Source organism: Pholcus phalangioides, unplaced genomic scaffold (assembly GCF_987345545.1).
Source record: "Pholcus phalangioides strain wild (caught in Gottingen) unplaced genomic scaffold, Ppha-v1.0 ptg000021l_1, whole genome shotgun sequence".
Lineage (NCBI taxonomy): Eukaryota > Metazoa > Arthropoda > Arachnida > Araneae > Pholcidae > Pholcus > Pholcus phalangioides.
Genome location: NW_028301614.1, coordinates 1,782,501 through 1,805,290, shown reverse-complemented (window position 1 = coordinate 1,805,290; position 22,790 = coordinate 1,782,501). Strand labels below are relative to the sequence as shown.

The 22,790-nt window shown below is 35.8% G+C and overlaps 1 protein-coding gene across 2 annotated transcripts; it reads left to right on the top strand.

Moving 5' to 3' along the window:
* Positions 1–10,900: 10,900 nt before the first annotated feature.
* On the top strand, positions 10,901–19,415 carry LOC149070482 (U-scoloptoxin(01)-Er1a-like). Of its 2 annotated transcripts, none has more exons than XM_089248926.1 (4): positions 10,901–11,133; positions 13,094–13,147; positions 15,480–15,517; positions 18,313–19,415. In XM_089248926.1, exons 1-4 carry the CDS (start codon positions 11,019–11,021, stop codon positions 18,721–18,723), a joined length of 618 nt encoding a protein of 205 aa, XP_089105052.1. In that variant the 5' UTR covers positions 10,901–11,018; the 3' UTR covers positions 18,724–19,415. The 2 variants fall into 2 exon arrangements, with proteins under 2 accessions (XP_089105052.1, XP_089105053.1); XM_089248927.1 differs by lacking the exon at positions 10,901–11,133 and adding an exon at positions 11,811–11,835.
* The last annotated feature ends 3,375 nt before the right edge of the window (positions 19,416–22,790 follow it).

The window sequence follows — 22,790 nt, the reverse complement described above, 5'->3', positions numbered from 1 at the left end:
TTAAGACGAATTGTTTTACTTATGAATATCGAATATGACGAATTTATTTGCAAGAAAGAAAATTTTTTATAGGATTAACTTCTGTAAACTAAGAAACTATCTTTCAGAAATAAAGTCTGATTGTTAAGTACAGTATTACTATACTATTCCAAGAAAAGGCTATGAGTGTGTTAAAAGTCTAATAAAGAATATCGACACTAAATATCGTCAGTTATCATAGATTAACGATTCCCACTTTGATAACAACTGATATGCAGGGTAAATTTTAAGGTCTAATATTTTAGGCCGGTATTACACCATACATGTTTGATGAAATAGCTTTTACAAAAGTTGAAAAACAACCAAAAAAGCTATTTCTTACATTTGCTGAAGTATAACCGATACACTTATTAGTTGCATTTTCAAGTTTTACAAAAGAATTTCCCCAAAACTTTTATAGTATAATATTCCGGCCCCATTTAAACTTATGTGAATATCGTTAATATTTATGACCCATGTGAATAATTTTCATTTTAATTATAATTAAATTATCATGACTGTCTTAGGACCACCTCTAGTCAGCGAACCATAGGTTGGAGAAACGCTGCTTCAAGTGGTTTCCTCGCATTAAACTGGAGTATTTTTCTTGTATCGGTTATAACGAATATCGGATATTGTGAATATTATTCAAGATTCCGTGTGACTTCGTTATATCCGGGGCTCGACTTTTTATCGTATTTTTTTCTCGTATAAGATAGAAAAAAAACGTCTAAATTGCTTAGGGCGGATTTTATACTGCTACGAATTATCTGCAGATTTCTTTTTCTTAGAGGTTTTTCAACAAAACAATGGCGAAAATTTTTTTATTTCTCAAGATCTCATTATTAATTAATTAAATTTTCACATGTAGATTATACGCTACTACTGAATATATATCATGACATTTTTTTCTCAAAGAGGCAAAATTTGCATCAGTGGATTATACACAGGTAAGATTAATGTAATAAATTATAGATAGAGGTTTTTATCGAGACGTTAAAGTAACATTCAGAATAATGAGCTTTTCTCGACTTTTTTTTCTTCTGCAAACTTTTTTCTTTTAATCGAATTTTCATTGAAAGAATTCATTTAGAAACTATGGGCGATTATCGAAACGATCCCAGCTATGAATAGTTTTGAGAAAACTCCCATCTTCTCAAATCGTCATGGCAGTGAAAATATCTAATACAAAATCATGAGAAGAAACAGTAATACAATAAAGGAATCTAATTGAAGATCAGATAGCTCTATTTTATGTCGTTTCAGTTTTGATGGTTTTTCCTCATACGTAAAAAATGTCTTCATTCAATTGATGCTAAAAATAATTATTCAAAAAGAAGAAAAAAACTGCCTGTATCAATTCAAATAAACATAATAACTGTGTTTTCAACGCCCTAGGGTTTACCCCCCCCCCCATAAAAACATATTGCAAAAAAATTTGAATATACGGATGTAAACGGAGTACTGTTTTAGCATCTTTTCAATTGAAACAATTCATCAGCACAGCAACATAATTAATATTAGAGTGGATTTTTTAATTCCTTAAAAAATGATTAATTACAGTGAAAAGTTGCAGTACAAAATATGCAGTTTGCCTTGATTTTAATATTATTCATAACAGATACTCGCTAAGCAAAGTTCAATGGTTTTCACCTTCAATTTTATCTTCAATTCTCTCAATTTTGTTCGATTTCATAAATCTTTGAACACGTAAAATTCCACCAACTCTCAAAATAATTACACAAACACATAAAAAAGTATTGTACTTATACAGCTGTATTTTGTGTTGAAATGACACTAAAAGATGTACTTTTTAAAATGCCAAAAAATTTTAGAAAAAGAAAGGTGTAATATGTTTTTTGACGACCACGTGTGTGTTTGACATGTAATCCAAATATACGCGGGATCACAGACGGTTAAAATAGATATCCAAATATTCTTTCACTGTGGTATAATAACTAAAATCACTAACATAACAACTAAATTGATTGCTGATTAAGAACCAACAAATAAACATTACTCAATTAAGTAACTTTCCAGCACGATTTTCAGTACTTTCTTTTCATCTGTTGTGAAAATTTGTAGAAAATTTTAAAATTGAGTACTGCACTTGATTCTTTTTCTTTTCAAATACATTAACTTGATGATTTTTTTTTGTATAACATAGCTGAGATGCTGAACCGTGATAATTGTAAAACTAAATTATCCTTTTTGACTAGAACTTTTTTGATCAGTCAAGTTTCTGTTATTCCTTTTCGGCAATGCGATTAATTACTTTTCATGTCAATAGTCAATGCTTATATATATGTGCAAGCACTAGAGTAAAAGGTAGTGCTTACACTGAGAGATATGCGACGCGTACAGGCCCGTCATTTGGGGGGGGGGGCGCCGAAACTTCGAGATTCCGGATAATTCTATGTCCTAGAATTTTTCCACAATTTCTTCTCAATACTTTCCTCTTCTCTGTTTTTTTCGTGAAGCATAGTTTTGTATCATTTTGTGTGATTTTTCTCACGAATGAATGCGAATAATTTAAGTTGGTCTAAAGTTGATCTTCTGAGTAATTAAGAGGTCTCGATCAGTAGACTTAGGTCTTCAGTGGATCCCCAGACCCCTCTGAGATAAATTTATAGGGCGAAAAAAAATTAATATCGGGGCCGCCACCTAGGGCCTGGAGCCTCTGTCAGCCTCCCTTTAACAGAGTCCGTGGGTCCACTCAGTTGTGTAATGTTGTTACGCAGTTTTATTAGGGGCAAAATATAAGGAGGAATAGGAATTCCTTCCTCTAAGGCCGGTATTACACTATAAAAGTTTTCTAAAAGTTATTTTATAAAATTTGAAAAATTCAACCAGTAAGATTATGGGTTGCATTTGCTCGAATGTAACCTACGAACTTTATTGGCCGGATTTTTCAAGTTTTATAAAATGGTTTTTATCAAACTTTTATAGTGTAATACCGGCCTTAGAGAGACGATTTCTATTACTTTCTCAATAATCCAAGTATTCAGTAATCCGTGGTGGTCACGGTCCTGTTCACCGCTGATCATCCAGACAACACTGTATTAACATTACCTGCTAATTGCGGCGCTTATTCCGAGAAATAGGATAATGGTATTTATCACATTGAGAAAAGCCGAAAAAAAAATTTCTACGTCATTCAATTCGATGAATGCTAGGTGGAACATTACTAGGCAAGTGAGATTTGACCTTAACAAAAAATTTAAATATCTATTTTCTATCAAATACAAATACAAGGAAACAACAAGCAAAATGCCCAAAGGTCCAACAGGCCAAATGCCCATCTGGAAAGTTGTATATAAAACAAAAGAACCCAAAAAAACAACACCCATAATGTCAAAAATTGTCATACTGTAACGCACTTCGAATTCCAAATGCACTCTAATTATAGCATTCATAATCAAACAATAACGATCTGAAATTGATTTTATAATACTCGCCTAATTTCAAGAATGTTTACTTTTCTTAAAATAAACTTTATTTTCGGCATCCTCATCTAAATAATGTATATTTTGCAGTTTTCTTTCTTTCCTCTCGAATAATTCCCTTTTCTCATCAGTATGCTAATCGTGCGAAAAATTTCCATATTTAAAGAAGTTCTAAAATAACTCCAGAAATAATTCATGTGAAAAATTAACTGTAGGAGAGGGTGTATGATTAACTTTCTCAACCTCCTGATAATAATAACCTCGCATAATATTATGTAAGGCTGGTCGGTGTTTTTATATGTTTATAGTAACATAAGCCGATGGGGAGGAGGGTAACCAAATTGTTTAAACAAGTTTTTCACAATAATTTTCTAAATTTGTTGAAGAACGTAGTTTTTTTTTCTTTTAGTTTATTATTTGTAACAAAACATCGCGACTTTTTTTTTATTATCGTATAACTACAGTAAATAATGCTGCATATTTTCCCAGACCTTAAAGAAACTTCAAAATAAATGCCGTGGTGTTTTATTCAGCTGCGAAATATCCCGTACGAAAGCCGGTACTACTACTACTTGACCGTACATGCACCTCGCACATATTCCTCTACGGAATTTCTAACGAATCGTTACTTGCCGTAACGTGTGTTTACGTACATGCGTTGCCCTGATGCAGGGGTGCACTGCGCAAACTCCGACTCGCGGGGCGAATAAGGTCCGCAGATACTCCGTCCTGTCCGGGATAGGTGTTTCGCTAGAAAAGTATCAATACACACAACTGGATAGAAGCCCAGCTGGTCATATTTCCTTCATAAAAATACTGGGAAATCGGGATCCATACGGGATATCCTCAATTATCGTGAAAAAAAATTTCGGATGCAAAGTTGTCAATTACTCCCGAAAGAATTGGCAACGGCAAGTAAAGTTGCCAATTACTGCCAAAAAAACTATCTAAGGAAGAAGGAAAAAAATTGTCTTTGTGTGTGTGGCAAGTAAAGTTGCCAATTACTTGCAGAAATATTGTCCATAGCAAATAAGATTCACAGTTAGAGCCAAAAAAAATTATTTCGCAAGAAAACATGCTAGTAGTGGTCAAAATAAATTTTTTTGGCAATTAAAGATGCCAAATGCGTGTGAAAATAAATTGTGAAAGACAAGAAAAGTTGGAAAATACAACCAAATAAAATTGCGAAGCTGGGCAAGAAGAGATCTCGGCAACGGGATAAGTTTTGCGGAAGAGATCTGGTGCTCGTTCATTCAGCCAAAAAAATTGTCAACGGCAAGTGAAGTTTTCCAATAACAGCCAAAACATTGTCAAAGGCAAGTAAGTTTGAGGATTATAGAGGAAGAAATTGTCTTTAGCAAGTAAAGTTGCCAATTACAGTCAAAGAAATCAGACTGCACTGAAAAATTAGACACAACACTTGATACGCACTCAGATTGTTAGGTACATGCACTTTGTTCCAGACTCTGCCACGAAGCTGGGCTGGAAGAGATCTCGGCAACGGGATAAGTCGACTGGAAAAGACCTGGCGTTCATTCATTCATTCAACTGCAAAAAAAATTAACAAAGGAAAGAAAAGTTGCCAATCACGGGCAAAAATGTTGTCAAAGGCATTATAATTCATAAGAATAATCTCAATTCTCGATTTCAAAAAAGTTCAAGTAATCTTCGTTGAAAACAAAGGGAAAAAAATGGGACATTTTTTAATGCAAAAAGTTGGGACGGCCAAAATTACGGGAATGTCCCGTATAATACTAAACACCAACTTTGGCCATATCGTTTTATTGCAATTTACTGCCATTAATGAGATGGAAATGAAGGCGCTGTCTATTGGTGGTCTCATATAATGCCTATCATATGGTCATCCTAGATATACCTCCTTCGGGCGACAAAATTACCGCATATCTAGCCGTGGAAGGTAAAGGTTGTACACCCCCCTGAACTAACATATTTATGTTGTCAGCGTCGTGCTTGTTTCGTGTTCTTGCTAGTGCTGTAATCTGTCTTTCATATTACGAAAGGTGTACTGAAGTACTTCGGCTAGTAGAGATCGTGTTTCCACAGTTCCACAGCGCTTCGTGTAAGCCGATCACAATATTAATTCAAGAATTTAAATAACAATTAATTGGCAATTAAAAATTCCGTACGTTTCCGGCAGGGAGAGAGAGAGAAGTGTGTGTGCGTGTGTGTGCGTGTGTGTGTATTATTAGATACTTTAGTGCGGGAAATTACTATGGCTATTGGACAATGATAGGACTGGACACCCTGAGAGATATACACAATGTTAATGCGAAATAAAAGAAAAAGGGAAGGCAAAAAGGGACTTGTCTTAACTAATTTAAATTATAAAACAATTTTTTTTTAAACAGCTAAAAGGCTGAGTTCCATCTCATAATTTGAAGTCTAAATTCAATGTGGTAATCAATTCCTAGTTGTAATCGTGTTTACAACTAGGAATTGATAGTTTACTAGATAGTAGAGATCACAACATTCATTCAAGAATTTAAATAATAATTAACTGGCATTTAAATAAAATTGAATGCCGCACGTTTTAAACCTCAATAGAGAGAGAGAAAGAAGTGTGTGTGAACACATTTATGCGTATTTGTTTAACTAAAACTATGTTGAGAAGTAGAGTTTAACTGATTTTCTTATTGTTCAAAAAAAATTTCAATTAAAGTAGTATCTAGAGAGAGAGAGAGAAAGAGAGATAAATAAACTACAAATTTGTACTTAATTAATGTACTTTAATAAATGCATTCGCCACGTTATGTGTTTTGCGTTGATTAATTCGAAATTTATTTGGGATGTGAGGAAAATTAGACAGTTAGCCCTAGGATTTCACTTCACAGGTAAGGACAACAAGTTCTGGACACATTTGAAAATTAATAACAAATCGCTACGAATTGACACAAAAAGGTCCGGTTAACACAAAATACTTTATCATGGCCTAGACTTGTGTTTTGGCTTTTTCTATATATAAATTAAAAAAAAAGGATGTCACACACTCACAGGTGATGATGTACGTAAAACGAAAAATCCGAAATAACGCATATAATAAATGGCAACCGCAAACAGTGCATAATTAATGTTTATGAGAATTTTCGTTAAATAAAGCTACCATATTTCATCATGAACATCCATCCACTCGTTTAGATCGAGCTAAAAAGGGTGCTCAAAAGTCTTTCGGACCCTGGTGCCACAAAAATATGTGGGCTCTTTTTCCGCACCATAGAATATTTTTTTTTTACCTCAGGGAATTAAACCCTGGCTTAAAGGACTGAGTAAGTTTGAGTTAGAAATATGGTGAATATGAACTTGGGAGCTTTCATCAGAGTTTCAGGAGGTTTTTTGAAGAAGGCTTCGAGGAGAAAAATGGGATTTATTTAAATAAAATTTAGCAATGGAATTCTTTGGTCACTAACTCCTAAAGCCGATTTCACACTCACTTGGTCACTCACATGGTCACTCATCCACTCATATGGTCACTCGTCTACTTATATGGTCACTCACACAGTCATTCACTCATGCGTTCAGGGCAGATGAAATATCAGGTACGAAAATTTCGGGGGTGAAACTTCCCAATGGCAAAATGTCAGAGGCGAAGTTTCCGGGGGTAAAATGTGACGGGAACGAAATGTTGAGGGCGCGATTTCCGGATCCCAGATGAATCCCCAGATGAACCCTGGCTTAAAGGACTGAGTAAGTTTGAGTTAGAAATATGGTGAATATGAACTTGGGAGCTTTCATCAGAGTTTCAGGAGGTTTTTTGAAGAAGGCTTCGAGGAGAAAAATGGGATTTATTTAAATAAAATTTAGCAATGGAATTCTTTGGTCACTAACTCCTAAAGCCGATTTCACACTCACTTGGTCACTCACATGGTCACTCATCCACTCATATGGTCACTCGTCTACTTATATGGTCACTCACACAGTCATTCACTCATGCGTTCACTACTACTTACTACTAATAGCATACTTACTACTAATAGCATAATACACCCTGCAACATAAAAAAAAATTTAATGAAGTGAAATATTTCGTTTTTTTTTTTAAAAATTAAAAATTTGAAGAAATAAATTAAGATTTGCTGACATTTATGTTTTAGTGGGGGTTTTTTTCCAGTATCAAAAATACAAAAACATTTTGAAAATTGCAGAATATGAATGCTCGAGGTCTAAAAGGGATATTGAAATGTGGCAGTTTTATATAACGCAAATTGTCATAAACATTAATCATGCACTGTTGGTGTTGCATTTTATGTGTTATGTCGAATAGTTTTTTTTGTTTGATAGCGCCACCTGTTAGTGCAAAGTCAAACTTTTTTTTTATTAATCAAAAGTCCTCTACACCATGATAATTATTTAATTGGCAACAGCATCTTCTTACTTAAATTAACTGATCTGTTTGTAATTTTGAAAATGTATCCATGACTTCTCGTTCACAGTGTATTTTTATTTAAATTTAATAAAACTATGATTGAATATAAATTAAATTTATCTTTCAAAAATTGTTTACCTTGGAATGTTGCAGTAGTTTTAAGTTTCGCTTTCAAATGAAGTGAAAGTTCCATATTCCGGTTTTTTTCTTAAAGTGTTTTTGAAATTCCGCATACATAGCAAACTTTCGACTATCCAGCCTAGTTAAAAAATGATAATTCTCTGCAATAAAATGAGAAATAGTGCATTTTGCCAATGCGTTGCAAACGGACATCTGCTACAATTCTCCTACATGTCGAGTGCTAGTTCAAACACGCGAAGAGCGCAAATTTCCATCTGCCCTTAGGCTTACCTTTCCAAATTCGTGTAATTCATTCATCGATGAAAAATAGCATAAACTTAACTAAGTTTTGTAAGTATTAATCCTACGTTTTTGACGTCAATATTTTCTTCATTTTGAAAGTGTATGCATTCGTAATGTAAAGTTATGGCTTCCCTGAGGGTGGGGTCTGACAAAGCTCCAGACCTGTCCTGGGGGCAGGGGATGAATCTTGCCATTTTTGGTTTTTCACATTATAAATTCCCTGTAGAAGGGCCCGCCACAGATCAGAGCCTGGGTGGAATTGCTGGAGGGTGTAGTGGGGAGAATGTGTACAGCACACATGAATTTTATCTTTCCTGTAGTTAAGTTAGACATAAAATTCATGTGCGCTGTACACATGTCCCCACCCCTACACATTCTGCAGCAATTCCACCCAGGCTCTGATCCGTGTTTTATGTTTCCGCAGTTAAGTTGGACTTTAGCCGCTGTGGTGGTCGAGCGGTCATAGTGACGGACTCGCATCGCGAGGATCCGGGTTCAAACCCCACCGGCGCCACAGTGGTGGTCGGCTGAACTTGGTTTTCTGTGGTTCCCAACTTCGAGGCGAGAATGCGAGCCGATCTCCCCGTTAAAAAGCCTCGCCACACAAAGCAACAGGCCTACAACTATGTGCTGCCATCTCCCACAAATTTTTCTCACTACGACTGAAGTGTGATGACTGAATAATTTTACACATAACAAACATTACACAGAAACAAACTTCACGTCAGGTTCACAACACATACACACACATTCCAACATGTACCGATTCGTTAGAAGTTCTGCAGAGGAATATGGACGAGGTGCATGTGTTAGGCATTAGTTATCCATTATCATTATTATTTATCCTATAGAATGCACAATATTTTTTATGCTTCAACCTTTTTCCTGTAATACTTTTTTTACAGTATATAACAAATATTACAGTTGAATCCCGTTTTAACGAATACCGTTATAGCGAACACTTTTTCTAATCCCACCAGATAGCTATACATAGGAACAATGCAAAAACTTGGAATTCCTTTATAACGAAATTTCGTTTTAACGAAGTGATTTCTCCGGTCTCTTGGAGTTCGTTTTAATGGGATTCGACTGTATAAAGCTCTGACCTGTATACTAATAAGTCAGAAAATGTGAATAAGAGCAGGTTTTTGGTGTGAAAAGGGTGTTTTTTTTTTATAGGCGGGGGTAGGAGAAGTGAGCATTTATAGAGCTCCAGCCTATCCGGCTGGCCGGTCTGCCACATTAGCCCGGATAGTCCAGAGTCTATTGTAAGTAGTACAGATGACTGGATAACAAGCGAAGATAATTGGAAAAAAAAAAAGCCACATTGGTGGAATCGAACCAACAACCTCGCACATTCCGGGCGCGTGGTCTACCATTAAGCTACAGAGGACAAAAATTCTCTTTCCTATGAACACCATGTTCCTTTGGGCTGAACGGGACTGCGCAATAGGGAGCTTCCTAACTCAGCCGCAGCACGTAGTATATGGTAGAGTACGCTCCCGGAAAGTGCGAGGTTGGTGATTCGATTCCCCACAGAGGAATGTGACTTTCTCTTTTCTAATTATCTTCGCTTATTATTCAATCATCTGTACTTCGTACAATTAACGGAGAGTTTCATCTTTTCGTTCTGCTATAAGTGTTTTACGGGCATTTACGTTCTCTTGTACTACTGTGTGTGCACTTCCATGTGGCTCTTATTCCAAGAAATTCACAAAATACATTTTTTTTTTTTACACTTAATATATGCGTTAAACGTGGTTCTGATTTACTGTTGTAAAAAAAATATAATTTATGAATTTAACAAATCAAAAACACTAATAAACAAATCAAATTACACTCAGAATTCAGTATAATGTCAAAGGAGCCATAAAAAAAATTTAATCTGGGTAACTTAATAAGCTAATCGTGACAGGGACCATTAAAAACTGACGTTATAGGTGGGGTCTCGTTAAAAATGATAGACCTAGGTCTGACTAAATGTGCATTCATGTTGCTTCAGCAAAAATTTCTGACCGTGATTTTAAGAATCTTTCATGATTGGTCAACTTGCTGAAGGCCCTCTCCGATTGGCCCAAAGGCATAGCGTGCGCTATGGTGGGCAACACCTAAAAGGCTTTCGCCCTCATTAATTAACCACCAAAAAAATAAAAATGACTTATAGCAATTCGGAATGGAAATTCCATTCATAACACTGACTACCCACGTAGTTTTTTTTTGGAAGCACGTTTCTTGGATCAGAAATGAGACACATTCACCAGAAAAAAACATTGCAGTAACAAGCAAAAATAACTGTTACCCTTTATTTTGTTCTTGTAGATTCCAAGAAAAGTAGAGATATGTCAACTGAGACGACATTTTTTTTAGGGATAGGTGAGAGATGTCTAAAGGGCAGGTAAAGTAACAAAAAAGTAGAATCAGCATGAATAAATTGAACCGTAATCTACCTATAGAACACGTGTTACAAGAGACAGGAGAGAGATAACGGAGATGCGGTGAAAAATGAAAACATGTGAGATGAGATGAGAAGATGTTTTCCAAAAAAACTAAGAGAAAAAAAAATAAGAAAAAATTCCGAATAATCACCCTATTGCCCTTCCTCGAGTGTTGAGGTCGCTGATAATCAGTTGTAAAGAAAAACAGAAGAGGGGAGGTGCACATAACATTGTGAGGGTCATCTCCCAAAGTTGTGTCCTACTTTTTTGGACCGGTTCAAGTCATCTTCCCCCTTTAAAAAAACATACAAAAAAAATGAAAGTCACCCATGTCAGAGGAGGTCCAGAACCTTATAAAAAGGGGGGTCATAGTGAAAGTAGAAACTCAGAAAAATTGGAATTTCCATCCAACAACATCTTTATTCATAGAGGTAAGGAATAAGTATTCGATTTCTATTCTGCTAAGTCCTGAATATTAGGGCCTTTCCAAACTCGATAGCTTAAAATGTTTTTTATATGAATTTATTTTAATATCGGAGTTTTGCTGCTTTATTTCGTTTCCACTAAATTACCTTCCAATCCTTTCGGATGACTATAACGAATGTTAATTACTTCGTTACCAACTTGTATTATCCCTTGGAGATATTTATTTCTCGGAACTTTTCCTAATATGTATTTAAGCTGTGATAATCATATTTTATAGAATTTTTCAAATATTTTTTTCTCATTAATATATGTTATATATTTTTCATTTTCTTCAATTTTTTTCTTCTTTTTCATTTTTTTTCCCCTAAGCCACCTTGTTGATTAATTCCACCTGTTACGGCTTCAAGCGCATTTATAGCTTCAAAAAAAATTAGAAAATAAATATTGTGATAAGCTTAGTGATGAATTAAAAAGTATAAAATTAATATTTGAGCTATAAGATATAGAATAGATCATTTCCTTTTACAAGGATAAACAGTTAACTTTGGTTTACGAATAACAAAAACATTATTTGGTTTACGAACACACAAAATGAACGTCACCCATATCAGAGGAGTTCCAGAACCCTATAAAATAGGGGAGTCGTATTGAAAGTAGAAACTAAAAAAAATTGGAATTTTCATCCAACAACATCTTTATTCATAGAGATAAGAAATAAGTATATATTAGGCTTCTATTCTGCTAAGTCTTTTCCGATTTAATATTATTATAGTTTAAAATGTTTTTTAATAGACATTTGTTTTAATATTAAATATTTAGTCTTAATTACTATTTTATTTTATCTAAATTACCTTATATCGTATTTTAATCCTCTCTGATGGCCATACCGAATGTAAATTATTTCATTTCCAACAATTATTATCTCCTTAAGATATTTCAGTTTATTTCTCTGAATTATTCTTAATTTTTAGTTGTCGTATTTAGGCTATGACAACTATATTTTTATGGGAATTTTTTTTCCGAATGTTTTCTTACAGTTTTTCTTCCCAGCCACCTGGTTTAGCAATTTTACCTGATGTGGCTTCAGAATTTGTAGCTTTCATAAGGAGAAAAGAAATATTGTGATAAGGATAATGTTTAGTAATGATTCACACAAAGTATGAAATTAATATTTGAGGGATAAGATGTAGAATAATCAATTTTTTTTATTCAGTGGCTAAGATATTAATTCATTTATAAAGATTACCATCATGCGGTGTTCACGCATCCATATTAAATTTTTCTCAAAATTTCGTTGAGGAGTTAAAATACTTTTTCAAATTTTAGGTTTTTTTAATATATAGTTATATACTTCTCTTTTTTCACCATCACTCGATATCAAATTTTTAGTAAGAACGTCATTTTCTCTAGGTTAATAACGCTTGTATTCAGATTTTACTCATTTATTTACTTTAGTAATTCCGGCAATAAAATGAATTTCTCGGGCTGATTAATCTACGACACACAAGAATAACAGTTATTATAATATAACAGAAAAATAATCATTGTTACTAAAATTATTATTGACAATAATAATAATTATTATTATTATTGATCATGCTCGAGATGTATGGTATGCTCATCAATGTATAAATCTGGATTTTATGATGGGTTATAAATCGTATGAATTATAATATATTTTAGTTGTGAAATTTTTTTTATCAACTGTAATATTTTCTTAATTTTTGAACTTTGGTGTTGCAAAAATGCTACACATATATGTATGCTGCTCCTGTCAAATTCTCAATAATTTTAAAATTTTTCATATAAAAATCATAAGAAAATGTGAAATTTTAATGATCAATGTTTATGTAAGTTATTTATAATCATAAAATAAATAAATATAAATAAAGTTATCTCAATATTTAAATTATTGTTGAATGCTTTACTTATGTGTGTAAGGCTATAATAGTTTTAATTTTTCAGGTAATAACATCATCTACAACTCACAAGAAATGATGAAGTTCGTTTTGATGATTTGTAAGTACCTTAATAGCTTGGACAAAGTCGTACTTTATTTTTACTTTGACATCGAATTTTTTTTTAAATTGATCAAAGTGTCAAAACAGATAACTCGTTCAGGAGCGGGCGAATTTTTGCATCAAAAATTTTTAAAATGGTGAAATTTATTTTTAAATAGAAAAATGTCCGTTCACTTAAGCCTGTATCTACTGCATTATGAAAAGTAGAATAAGAGCAATGTGACAAAAAATTAAAACATAATGATAAACAATGACAATGTAAATTACTCCATAAGTTATTTTAGTTATAAATAAAGACAAGAAAACAAAATATATATTTTTTTTTTTACAATTACACAGCAAATTATCTAACTTAATCTATAATTTTCAATTAAAACATTCCGATGACTAGTCCTTTTAACCGTACATACACCGCGTAAACATTCCTTCGCAGCATTTCTAATGAAATAGATTACATACAGAAATGTTGTGTGTGCGTAAGCGTGGTCCTAATGTATTTATGTTGTCAGAGGTATGCTTGTTCCGTGTTGTACTGGAGCTGCCTTCTGTCTTCTAAGTTTCGAAAGAAAAATAGTGTATGCCCGAATTTTCTTATTACGTATCGTGTTGAAGTTGACCTGGACACTGCAGATGCCTCAGGTTTTTAGGCAGCCCCCCATGATGAATGGGACCAGTACTTCCAGCCCCCAGTTATCAGGCCCCTGAGTTTGACTTCGCATGTCATCCCAGTGTAAAATATCTCATTTACAAGTTTCAAGCCGATACAAGGAATCAGTGCCGATGTTATTCCTCCTGGGAAAATACGATCTTATAAAAACAATCTTAAAAAAAATGCATTTTTTAATTCATCTTCATTAAAAGTTTTGAAACGCTGTGGGAAATTTTCTTAAAAAATATGGAATGTGTGTATCTGGAATCCTTAAATAAGAACGATCATTAAAAAAAATGATTAACAGGCGTAAAAATTCGTGTGTTAGTATGCTGGAACACCTGTAATTTCGGGTCTTGATATTGATACAGCGTGAGAAAAAAATTGGCCACATGCCCTACAAGAAAGTCCACACTCATGGTCGAAAAGTTAAGCGATAAACTAATAATTCTCCATTGTAACGGGGATGGTGATCGGGATAGAAATTGCTATTGGCTCCTGCGTCGAACTTCAGGTCTTCACCAGAGGTTCAGAAACAGTAGTGTGCTATCGAGATATGACATCCTTGCACTATATGCTCACACCATTTCTTTCCGTCACGGGGCCTGATGCCATGTTCATGGACGATAATGAAAAGTTAATACCGTTTGTGTTGTCCTCGAGCGTTACGTTCAGTCTGAAACGCTGTCTCGTATGGAATAGCCAGTCATTTCTTTTGACTTGAACCCAATAAAGAATATGTTAGACATCCATGGGAAAGTCTTCAACTGCTTGCTCTCCACGGCCCTTCCCGAAACCTCGCGTAGAGCGGCGAACAAGTATTTCGCTTAAATGAACCCTGACACCGTAAAACGCCATTGATAATCTTATTATTGGTATGGATCGACCTTGTCGAGTCTGTGCATCCAACATAGGTGATCATATCCCATATTGGAGGACCTTCTCCATCCAACTTTTTGTGGCTCAACGTATGATTGTTCGTTTCTGAGCCAGTTATTCGATTTTGGATTTTCTATTTGCTTTCTAATTTCATTGGAGAGTGTCCTTTGCTTCTCTCACCCTGTGATCTGTGTAAACACCAACCAAAAAGTAATTATCCGTTTAAGCGGTTTTAAAATTTTCCTGATCCGAATTATAACCGCCACATTTGAAATCGCGAAATCTTCACAAATTGTCACCTATTTTCAAGAAAATTTATTACGATTTTTTTGAGAAATTTTTTTGCTCACAAACTAGAGGTTGTGCACCCCCTGGTCTGATCAATTAATTTTTGTTTCTGCAGAATTTCGAAATTTTTTATGATGAAACTCCAGCGCAAGAAAAATTGAGATGAATATTGTAGCACATTGAGGTTTAACATTGTAGACTAAACATGAGTAGAGATTGGGAAAGGGGGGGGGGGCATTCGCCCATCTGACACGTATGAGTATCAGAACCGTAAGGCTTCATCTGATTCATTGCATCTTATATTGCTCTCCCCTTTTTTCGCTTAACATATCAATATTATACATTAACGCAATATGGCACAGTATGGTTACTAAATCACGTATTATCATAGGTTTTAACATTTAGAACCAATTTAAAATCAATTTTACGTGTGAAAATTGCAAATGCATATCCTTTATACCGTTCATGTGGCGTTTTCGATTTTTTGTAACCGCTTTGTGTATTATAATTGCAGCTCTTGTCATCCTTGCGTGTGCGGAGGCTCGCCCCAGGGTAAGAAGTTTTTGAATATAATCTCATTAACTTTGATTAAAACTATACAATTAGGGTTGCCAGACGTCCTTCGGTCTTCCTTTTCCGGTTTTCGGAATTATTTCGTTTTTTTTCCTGAGGAAAAATATTTCTTTTCCTACGATGAAGCATTTTTATGTCTTCTTTGATATGAGTGTTTTATGTATTTATTTTTTCCAAACGCATTGACCAATAGCTATCGAAATTCCTAGAATTTTTTGTTTCTTTGCTTTTTTTTAAAGGTTTTGTTTTAGTTGGGAAAAATTATTATTGTGTGGCAGGTTTTTTTTTTATTGGTTAGTATAGTGACGTCATCTGTTGTGAAAATTGGGGAAAGTGACGTTATTTAAGGGTTTATACGCAGACGTCCTTCTTTCTCAGTTTTCAAATCTGGTAACTATATTTACCGTAATTTTGGTGCTGCCATCTATATAAATATTCTACTACTAGGTGATTTTTGCTTTAACCAAACGGAAAATAGATGGCAGCAAAACAAATTTTTTTTTTCAGTATGTATAGGTTTTGTAAATCCAAAAAGGCATACTCAGTCCGTATTTAATAGCATTAAGTCTCACTGTAATTAGGATTTTTGTGATGGAAGAGGTTAAGGAACAAAATTGATTTTGCTGTCCCTTTCACTGTAAAATTCGATAATTTTTTTTTGTTCCTCAATATTCTTGCTTCTCATCTCCCCCTAAATTTGTTGCCCCAACAAAGTTTGCTTTCCAGGCCAGTAACTCTATTTGTTCCCCACTCCCTAACTCCGGCCCTGTTACGACGGCGGGCCACATTCTGCTGAACCGAAAATACTTGAAAACATTCTGCAATAAACCGCCTTTTCGTGGGGATGTTCTACGAAAACAGTTATAGAAAGCTTAATCGAAATTGATATACAGCATAGTGCCGGAACCAGTGCCGTCTTAACGGCCCGATTACCTCAGAAAAACGAGGAGTAGTTGAATTTTTCGAGAATTTTCCACATGGGCATGAGAAAAACCACTTGGCCGGTGGCCCATGATGCTCTTAAGACGACCTTGGCATGTCTATTTCAGCCACCCCCACCCCCAATAAATTACGTAAGGGGTGCTGCGCCGCTCTCCTCAATAACGAATGAATGTGCAATGCACCCTCCCTTGCTACATACGGGCGTCAGTTCCGTACATACGGGAGGGCTGGCAACTTTCAGCCCCCCTCAATGTTCCTGTTCATGTCGGCGTCTCTGATATACAGGGTGATATATGGACCTTCTGTACTCAAAATCGCAATTACACAAAGTTGTTGACGTGCCTCTCTTTAGGCCAACGAAGAAAATTTCATGTTTCCAAGTGTAATATTCGCTGAGGTATTTGTGTGTGCGTGAATTCAGGTATCTTTCTCTCTGAGAAAAGTTAGAAAAGAACAGCATGAATGAGGGGAGGAAGCGTTGTCCGTTAGTTCGTGCTGTTCTTTCCTAACTTTCCTGCGATTTTTGATCTCTATTAGTCGATTTTTTTTTTCTGGCATCAGGCGAAACAGGGCAACAACTTTCTAATTGGAAGTTAGAGCACAGGAGGAACCGTATAAAAATTTAGATTTTTCATTTTGTTACACACTGTATTCTCAAAACTGGTACAGGGTAATTTTTTCAACGCCTGTTGCGCATTTTTCAAGCTGGAATCCTACCTCTACGACTGACGGTTGATGGGCTATAGAAGCCTTTTTTTCCTCAGAGCTTGTATGCACCGAACGGGACCAAACATGGACAGTCAGACCTAACTCAACCAACAGCTCACATACACACACTGACATTTTCCACCAGATAGTTACTTATCTGAAGATGATAAAGTCTCATGTTCAGGTCCTCAACATGTCAACAATTTAAAAAGTTAATGCTATAATGTTTTCCTCCTTGCATTTAATATTTTAAATCGCCCACGTGTCGTTTCCTGGTGAAATGTTCGTTATATTATTCGCATTCCGAAGCATTCATTTCAATCAAGTGAAATATAAGTCTTTGATTAAGTAATTAAAAGATCATGTGAAATGGCACATTCATAGATCACTCAAGTCACTGGCATATTTACAGATTGGCGCGGCACATTGCCAGTTGACTTGAATGAACGGCGCCACAGTTCCAGATCAGTCAAGTGGTCCGTGGCGTATTTCCCGATCACTCAGTCGTCCTACGACAAGTTCGCAGATTACTTTAGTGGCCTGTGTCATATTCACCTAGTCTACCTGCCGCAGCACATTCCCAGCTCACTTGAGTTACCTGACGCACAGTTCCAGATCACCGAAATGCCCCGTGGCATATTTTCAGATCACTTACACAACCCACGGTGCTGTTCCAGATTTATCAAATGGCCCGCGACACGTTTTCAAATCAACGAAGGGGCTCGCACAGTGAAAAAGTTGGAACATCCTTGCTTTATGGCAGAGGAATATGGAATTTCTAACGAATGGGTACATGGTGGAATGTGCGTGTATGCGTAGTGAACCTAACATGAAGGTTTTTTCCTAGGAATGCTTTACAAGTGATGCCATCTGTTCTCTGAATTCGGAAGCAGACAACTCGGCAGGCTATTTTTCGCTTCTTGTGTTCATGCGAGAATTTTTCAAATGTTGTAGGCCTGATTGCTCTCTGTGGAGAGACTTTGAGTGGAAGATCGGCCGCATTCGCACGTAGACGTTGGGAAACCTAATATAGGACGTGGGTGTGACCCAAGAAAACAAAACCAAAATTATATATTTTTATTGTTTTCACAGATTTTCACACTTTTTATTTTACTTTTTTACAGAAAAAGCGGGAAGCATTCGAACTTCCAGACGGCGCCGATATCTTGGTCGGCAGCGTCAGGACCTCGTTCCAGTGTCCCCAGAACGCCGAGGGCTACTACGCGGACATCGAGAACAACTGCCAGATATTCCACGTGTGCCACACGGTCGTAGACGAGGACGGTCCGAAAGAGACCCTGCAGTACAGCTTCCTCTGCGGCAACCAGACGGTCTTCAACCAGCTGACTTTCGGATGCAGCATGCCGGAAGACGCAGTACCTTGCCAGGATTCGGCGAGTTTCTTCTACCTCAACGACAACCTTCGGTTAGGAGACCCCGACGTTCCATTCCTCGCAGAACAGGACATACAGAGGGCCGCACCGCTCATACAAGGAGCCAGGCAATACGCTGCCGGTCAAGCACCTAGAGGTTAATTAACCTAATGAAGTATAAACGGTCTTCAACGAAAGGAACGGACTACGTTATAATATTTTTTTTGTTTTTGTTTCGAATGGAGAAATGAAAGGCCACTGAACAATCATTAGTAAAAATAAATTGATGAGCCTATTTTAGAACTTTCAATTTTGGGCGGAAATGTGAAGACTCGCGTCTGCCAATCGATTGATCCGAATTAAAGCCAGTGTAAAATCGATCGCATTGCGCCACTTCTTCACCCTGAAGACTCCTTTGTACCAAATTCAACGCGCCAATTTCTTTCCCACGGCGCATTTTCCAGATATCTTAAGAACTTTTGCCTGACTACAAGCCTTGAGACTAATTTTTATCACTCTTTGAATTTTCTTTGGGATTTTACTCGAATTTCTTGACTGTCATTGGCCCTGCGCTCGCTTCCTTGTTGCCTTTATATCTCCAACGACCTCGACTTGCTTTCAATGTTCAGCTGCTTTGAGTAAAGCCACAGCGCTTTACCGTGATAAACATCTGATTCATTATACGTATATTTATATGTGTGCTGAAACAAAATTTGTGCGAAAATTTTTGAAGCTTTGAAGTCTCTTACGCGTTCTTTTTTTTCCCCCGCAATATTTCTTTCCGGTTTTGGTTCTGTGTAATTTAGTGTGTTGTTCAATAAATAAATGCATTTTCTGATTCAGAAAAAAACTAATATTGTGTTGACTTTTTACTTTCTATTATAGATTCGAATGGTTAGTCTTCGCGTTTTCTATGATCAAAAAATTGCGTAAGTTCCGAATCGGGTGTGATCAATACCAGCTCTATTAAAGACAGGGCAGCCCTTGCCAGAAGTGGGAGGCCCGGTGAGAAAATAATAGAGTGGCCAGGTACGTCTCAACTGTTTTTGGACACCAAAAGTGTTTAGAGAGAGAACCCCCTTCGCTCCGATTTTATATATTTTGTGGGAAGGAATCTATTATCTCAGAATATACAGGAATACCGAGAAATACCAGTACAAATAAACACATAATTAAATTGACACAAAAATTGATGGAAATTCAATGCTAAAGGTAATTTTAAACTAATGAAAGAAATGATTCCAACACCGATGAGAAAATTCATTATTGATGAAAGAAAGAATTTCAGAGAATTGGATAAAAATTCAAAGTTAACGGAAGAAATAATTCCAAAATTAATGAGAATTTGGAACCCATGAAAGAAATAATTCCAGAATCGAAGAAAGAACTAATTCCACAATTGATGGTAACTCAGAATTAATGCAAGAAATAATGTAAGAATAGTTAAAAGACTCCAATAACTTACCTGGAGTACGGGGCCGCACTAGTCACACACCCCCTAAGGATGTCTCTGCTTAAAGCTGGTGTTGGTCTGATAAATGTTGAGCTGCAAAACTAATATGAAGATGAAATACAGTGAATCCTGCTTATATGGTAATGTTTTTCCGGCATGTCAAACACTGTAAGCGGGAAAACGTTTCAAACGGGAAATCTCGATGAATATTTGTAAGCGTTGGGATCGCGAAAATAAGTTGTACTAAGAGGGAAACGTTCTAAGTAGGAACGCTATAAGCGGGATTCACTGTATCGGTATAAAAATAATTCACATTTATTAGAAACGTAAAAATTAGATGTTTTTTGATAAACCGAATCATGTTATTATTGACATCTTTTCTGAATCGGCATTCTGCAAGAAAACTCGCTTTGATTTAAAAAAATACAATTGTTTTGTCCCCGTAAAAGAATTTTACTGCATTAACAATTTTGTGTAACACACGGAAAATAGCTTCACGACAACTTCATTATTACACCCGTGGCACATGTTGCTCAAAATGCCGATGTTATTAGACACCCTGCAAAGAACAAGAACATATGAGCACTTTAAAAACACAATGAACACTATTTTGAGTGATATAACAGCATATCATTGCAGTGGTTCACGAACCACTTTAAATAATATCATTATAAGGGTATTTATCATAGTAACGAATACCGTTGCATCGGGAAAATGTAATATTTGACTATATATACGTGTCCTGTAAGTGCTAATGCGGCTTTTATCTTATCAACCGTCACTCGTAGAGGAATATAAGTTTCAGTTCAAAATATTTCTAAAGGTGTCCAAAAGTTACCCTGTACTACTTTTGAGAGCGAAAACACAGTATAACAAAATTTAAAAAAAATCTAAATTTTTATACTGTTACGAACTTTCGACGATAGATGGTGCGATTTGTTCGATGGCGTTCAGAAATATCGATGATACCAGTTTCGGTTAAGCGCACGAAGACACCATTGGTGGAGAACTAGCAGGGCGTGTAGAGAAAAATCGAGAAAGTCCCGCCCCTCCATACGGTAGCGCCGCCGACTAGGAAACTGTGAAACAGAATTTTGTGGAATGTTCTTTTTCTTGAAGTTTCTATCCGGGTTATAAATACCGTGGCGCTCACAAGTTGGCAGTCTGAGAGAGGCTAGACAGGCTAAAAGAGACTCGAATAGACAGACTCTATTGCTGAAGTCAGTTGCGTTTAAACTTTGGCAGAAAGTTGTTAGCTCTCTGATTACGTTGTAAATACGTGTAAATTGCTGTTCTGTAAATAAATCTGTGTTTGTCCGTCGAACCGCTTCTTGTTTTGCAACTTTGTTTTTTGTCTTGTGGAAAATTATCCGGAACAATACGGACGCCTGTCCTCTAATTTCCAATTACAATGTGTCTGTCCTGTATCTGCAGAGGCCAACCGACAAAATTCCAGGTTTCCAAGTGCAATATTTGCTAAGATTGGAATTCAAAAATCGGAGAAAAGTTATGAAAGAACAGCAAAAAATAAAGGACACATGCAATGACTCTTTCCCTCATTTCTGCTGTCCTTTCTCAACTTTTCTCCGATTTTTGAATTCGAATATCTCAGCGAGAAACATAAGATCCATTCCACCGTACATTCGTGCTGCCTCTGTGGTTCTTCCGTTTGCAGCTTCCCCAGGTTACATTCGCATGCATGGTGTTCTTCTCCTCCCGATAAATTTCAACAGGAAAAACCGTTTTAACATTTACGGAGCGGCCGTTTCGAAACGCACGTTTTATATTAGACCACGCCCTGTTTCATATTAGACCATGCATTCTTTCATGACAATTGTTTGCATTGGTGTGTACTATCACCTCTCAAACTTTTTCCCCTTCTCTTCTGAATCACCCTGCATAGGAAGCAACTGCGACGTTGTCAAACATCGTATAAATGTGATAGGCGTATAAATGCAATTCCACTGTATATCGTACCTCCCCATCAGCGGACACCCCGTTAGCGAACAAAATTTTTGGTCCTGTGGGTGTCCGATATCCAGAGGTTCTATTGTATATTTATAATCTGATCAAATTCACATTTCGAATGAGCATGAAAAATTTACCATTAAAAATTAATGACACCAATTTATCAATGAGCAAGCATAGTGAATATAAATTTTTATGCACCTAACTAAGTAAAGATATGAGTGCTGTGTTTTACCTGGTTAGTCTGTTGCCAGGTATTATGCATTAATGAGCCCTGGAAGGATCGTTTAGATCCCTTGGGTTATCATCGGAATGTAATATGTGTTTTTTTATCTGTGTTAATTAAATTTATGTGTTTCTATTTGTTAATTATATTTATGTGTTAATTAAATTTCAATGTCAAATTTTCATCCAAAATTCCATTTGCCGCATATCGATGTCATCATAATCATCTTTCAAGCCCAAAACTATTCTGGAACATAAATTTCCAACCGACGTTGATTTTTCATATTTTTTACTCCCAGTGCTTCTTAAATTACTTTGAATGCACATTAACTAAAATGAAATAGCACACACACACACACTTCCCGGAGAAATAACTTTTCAACTTGAGGAGAAAAAAAAAACACTTTACTTACGAAGTCATCTAACGTGTTAAACGCCATCTAGTGAGTGTGTTTATTAATTTCTATATTACACATCTCTATTTTTTCAAACTTTGACGTTTGTATGAAATTCTTGTAAAAAATCATAATAGAAAAGTTCATTTTTTAAAAGTTTGTTAAATTTATTAAACATGAAGAAAAAC